The sequence below is a fragment of the Orycteropus afer genome, unplaced genomic scaffold, assembly GCF_000298275.1.
Source record: "Orycteropus afer afer isolate SDZICR_OR568_19922 unplaced genomic scaffold, OryAfe1.0 scaffold00018, whole genome shotgun sequence".
Taxonomy (NCBI): domain Eukaryota; kingdom Metazoa; phylum Chordata; class Mammalia; order Tubulidentata; family Orycteropodidae; genus Orycteropus; species Orycteropus afer.
In genome coordinates, this window is record NW_006921605.1 from 8,132,325 (window position 1) to 8,136,770 (window position 4,446).

At 56.7% G+C, this 4,446-nt stretch overlaps 1 protein-coding gene across 1 annotated transcript in view; it reads right to left on the bottom strand.

The window, feature by feature from the left end:
* The window catches only part of KIF19 (kinesin family member 19), a 38,312-nt gene that overhangs the window by 32,970 nt on the left and 896 nt on the right, over positions 1 to 4,446 (bottom strand). The window contains exon 2 of the mRNA XM_007959884.2: positions 3,613 to 3,693. Coding sequence (XP_007958075.1) covers positions 3,613 to 3,693 — 81 coding nt within the window. The remainder of the gene's footprint in view (positions 1 to 3,612; positions 3,694 to 4,446) is intronic.

Consider the following 4,446-nt stretch of genomic DNA (forward strand, 5'->3'; position numbering starts at 1 on the left):
ACTCCCCATAGGTCAGCCCTTCAAGTAAAGCGCTCTCAAATTAAACAGGACCCTAAGATCATGGGCCTGCCAAAGCACCTGAACTGGCCCCCTAAGGCATCCAAACCCCAACTCGAGCTCCCCAGAGTGCAAGCACCGCAGGCCCTCTTGTCCCCAGAGGGCACCTCGTCTGTGGGCCAGTCCACCCTCCGCAAAGCTGTGTTGTACCACCTGCCACGTTCAGACCTCCCCAGGAAAAGATACAGGGCACTAAGGAAGGCTGTCCTAGGGCCCCTCACTGTGGCTCAGGCCAACAGGTGACTGAGTCCCCAGCCTACCTCTTCTCTTTCCAAACCACTGACAGGCGGGCTGTGGCAGCACCAGCCTCCCTCGCTGAGGGTACCCGCTGGGCTGCTCGGCTGCCCACAGATGGAGAGATTGCTGGCTTTAGGAGGTGCCCGGCCTGGCATTTGCTGTGCCCACTCCCAGGCTGCAGCTTTGGGCAGGAGGGCTGGGCTAGGCCACAATGGAAGGCCGTATTTGAACCCACGCCTAGGTGCTCAGGGCGGAAGCTGAGGCTCTCCCTGCTGGACTCAGAATCCGGGTTTGGGACGCTGAGCCCACGTGGCTCAGACTCCCTCTCTGAGCCCTTGCTCACAAATGGGCGGCCCGATTAGGCCTGCCAGGCTCGGGTTCCACACCTGAGCCCCTGGGGGAGCTCGGCTGGATTCGGCTGGACCCAGGATGCCTCTCCCCACTCGCGGGGACAGAAAGCCAGCTCACTGTTGGCTGAGTATGGGCTCACCATGGGCTGCACCCTAGAAGGGTCTTTTATCAGCAGCAGTTAATGTGATCAGCCCCCATTCTGGCCCGGAGCATGAGCAGCAGAGAGAGGGACACCGTTGTCCCAGGCTACAGACCTGATATCCTTGGGGGACCAGGTGGATGAGCAGGAGTGGCCCTGGCTGGAGGAGGCTTCCCCCCCACTCCCCCACAGCTCTCTGGCTCTTCCAGGCTGGCCCTTTTCCTCAGCCAATCCTGCAGCTCGGGGGAGCGTCTGTTGCTGGTAGACAACAGCTAACGTTTATTAATGTTTGTTAACGCTTTGTGGCAGGAAGGAGAGTAGGAGTGGTGCGTTGGCAGAATCTCGCCTTCCCTGTGGGAGAACCAAGCTCATGTGTAGCCATCAGTGGAGGCTGGTGTGTTACCAAGATGCTGACCAGGCTTCAGAGGGGCTTCTAGACTAAGGCAGATGAGGAAGACAGGCTTGGTGACCTACCACTAGAAAATCAGCCAGGGAGAACCCTACATATCACAATGGACCGGGCAGCGTTTTGCCCCATGGTGCATGGGGTCACCATGAGTCAAGTGCTGACTTGCCAGCAGCCAACAACATGTGCCAGGCACCACGGGGAGCACCGTGTATGCATGAGCCCATGAAGACCCTGTAGAGAAGGTACTAGGGATTATCATCCCTGTTTACAGATGAGCAACTGAGGCTCCTGGAGAAGGGGCCCAAGGCCACACCCCTGGCAATGGCAGAACCTACCCTACTTAAGTGGATGTGCGTTCACTGCCAGCTGCCCCGGCTGGGCCCAACCAGTTTAGATGGGGTCTTCCCACCATCTCCTGCTTTTCCCGAAGACTATGGGTGAGACTGCCCTTTTCCAAGAGGGAAGAGAAAACCGGTCGCCCCACTCCACCATCGAGGCCAAAGGAAGAAGGTGGGCTGGGCACTTGCTGAGAAGAGCCCAGAGGGATGAGGCATTGGGAGTGGCAATGTCCACCTCCCGTTTGCTTATCATGGTCGTTCAGCATCAGTGAGTCCGGCCTGCTGGGCCCAGGCCCAAGAAGTCCCCACTTGTCCTTTGTAATGTCACCCTGACTTCTCGGAGCCACCAGTACATCCTGTTGCCTGTGGGAGATGCCGGCAGTGCTGCTCACTGAGCAGAGACAAAGGGCTGCTGCCAGGCTCCCCAAAGGCTGTACCACCACGATGTACCACCCCTGGGCACCAAGCCTGCTCCTGCTGCCCGCTCCACTGTGCCCACCGTGACCCCACACCTGAGTCCTTAACTTCCTGCTCAAACAAGTGTCCTGGCCAGCGTCTACAGGGTGTGGTTTGGCACCTGCCAGTCTCCAGCCTCATCTCACGCCTCTTGCCCCTTCCTCTCCTGTGTGAGCCACCTTGGCCTTCCTCAATTACCCAATTGCACCCTGCCACCGCAGGGCCTTTGCACGTGCAAGTCCCTCTGGTAGACGTGTACACACATACCCCTAGTGACCCCTCCTTATGTTTCAGAGCAGCACCATTTAAGAGAGTCTCCCCTGACCTCCAGGCCAGGTCAGGGCCCCTCTTCCTTGCTCTCTTACACTATGCAGACCTCTGTGACCCTGTTAGCTGCAATATCATTTGTTTGAGACTCTATTCTTTGATTAATAACTCCTCTCCCCACACGAAGGAGCTCTGGGGGCGTAGTGGTTAAAACAGTTGGCTGCTAACCAAGAGGCTGGCAGTTCAAACCCACCTGCTGCTCTGTGGGGGAAAGATGACGCTGTCTGCTTCTGTGAAGATTTACAGCCATGGAAACCCTATGGGGCAGTTCTACTCTGTCCTAAAGAGTTGCTATGAGTTGGAACCGACTTGATGGCAGTTGGTTTGGTTTTAGGTTTTCTCCCTACACACCTGACTGCAAGGAGACCCGGGGTAGGACAGGGCCTTTTTGTTCACTGTCATCTCCACAGCACCCAGCAGCTTGTGGATACCTAATAAATATTTATTGCTTCGTGTGTAGATGGGGAGACAATTTCCCTGCCTGTCCCATTACGGTACCATGAGGACCAAGGGAGTAAACAGACACCTAAGGACTCTGCCAAGCCTGGACACCCTGGAGGTGAGCTTTAGCTCAAACCAAACCAAAGCAAACCCCCTGCCGTCAAGTTCATTGTGACTCATGGAGACCCCACGTGTTACAGAACGAACGGCTCCATAGGGTTTTCCTGGCTGTAATCTTTACGGAGGCCCCAGGCCTTCCTTCCATGGCACCACTGGGTGGACTCAGACCGTCAGCCTTTCAATTAGTAGCTGAGCGCAAATTGTTTGCAGCACTTAGGGACCTTGCTTTAGTCTACCCAGCAAAACCCACTGCTCTCGAGTCAATGCTGACTCACAGAGACCCTATAGGACAGAAGAGAACTGCCCCACAGGGCTTCCAAGGCTGTCAATCTTTACGAAAGCAGACTGCCTCATTGTTCTTCCGTGAAGCAGCTTGTGGGTTCGAACCGCCAACCCTTTGGTTAGCAGCTGAAAGTTTTAACCACCGTACCACCAGTGCTCTAGACGATATAAATGCATGCTCCGTAGGTAGCAGACACATTAAGATGGGAAAGTTAGGTCTCAGGCACACAGAAGGCTTGTGACTAGGGCCAGGGAAGCACTCAGGTCTCCTTGGCTCAATCTAGCAAGGCTTCCTGGAAGAAAAGCCCAGGCTTCCTTGACATAGCTAAGCGCTCAGCAGGTAGAGAAAGGACGGTGCTGCCAGCCACGGGGACCCTTCCTGCTCCTACCAGGTGAGCTCTGAGACCTGAACAGACCCCTGCCTCCCTGGCAGCTTCTGGTCACACTCTGTGTACCTGCTCATCCACTTTATGGGCGATGAGGGTGGCGCCTTCCTCCAGCTCCGCCACGCTGATGGGTCTGATCCGCAGAGCCACCTAGGAAAGAAGGCCAGACCCCCGGGGTTAGAAGGCCGGGCCCCCACAGCTCAGTGATTCAAGGCTGCCACCCAGGTCAGCAGGCAGCAGGCTACCAGGGGTCAGCCTGTGTCTGAGTTTGAAATTTCCCAGGAGCCCGTGCCCAGGGGAGAGCCCCAGGGGAGAGTGCTGTCTGCTTCTCAGGCTTCAGCAGCCATGGGCCCAAAGTAACCCCACGGCTCCCTTGGGCATTGCAACTCGGTGCCTTGGCACTGCGACAGAGCTGTCTGCACCTCAGTCAGTGCCGTCCTGCAAGAGGAGATGTAGAGCATGGAGCTGGGGACCCGAGGGGCTGCCCCTGACATCCTTACGACCTGGGGCCTCGTTTTCCTATCCTGAGGATGCTGTCCCTGGGGTTTCCTCCTTCCTCTGTTCTCCAGCCACTGAGAGATGGTGGGCCTTCAACCTGTGCATGGGTCTCCCCCAAAGAATGGGGGTGGGAGGTGTTTCCTTGCCGATCAAGGAGAGGTACCTGCTGGGTATGTGGTCCTAACCGAATGGGTCCCCACATGGAGTAATAAATAACGCCTCACTCTCTGGGGGACGGAGGGACAGGTACCACCTGTGAGATAATCTTGACTGGGCTCACTGGTCAGAAGGGAGAATGCTTCCTCTCACAGGGCACCCCACTTTCAAACAGACACATTCTAAACTGCCCGAAAGGATGTTCCAAACCCCAGGGCCCACAGGCTGTGGTGAGGCTCAGGGACAGCC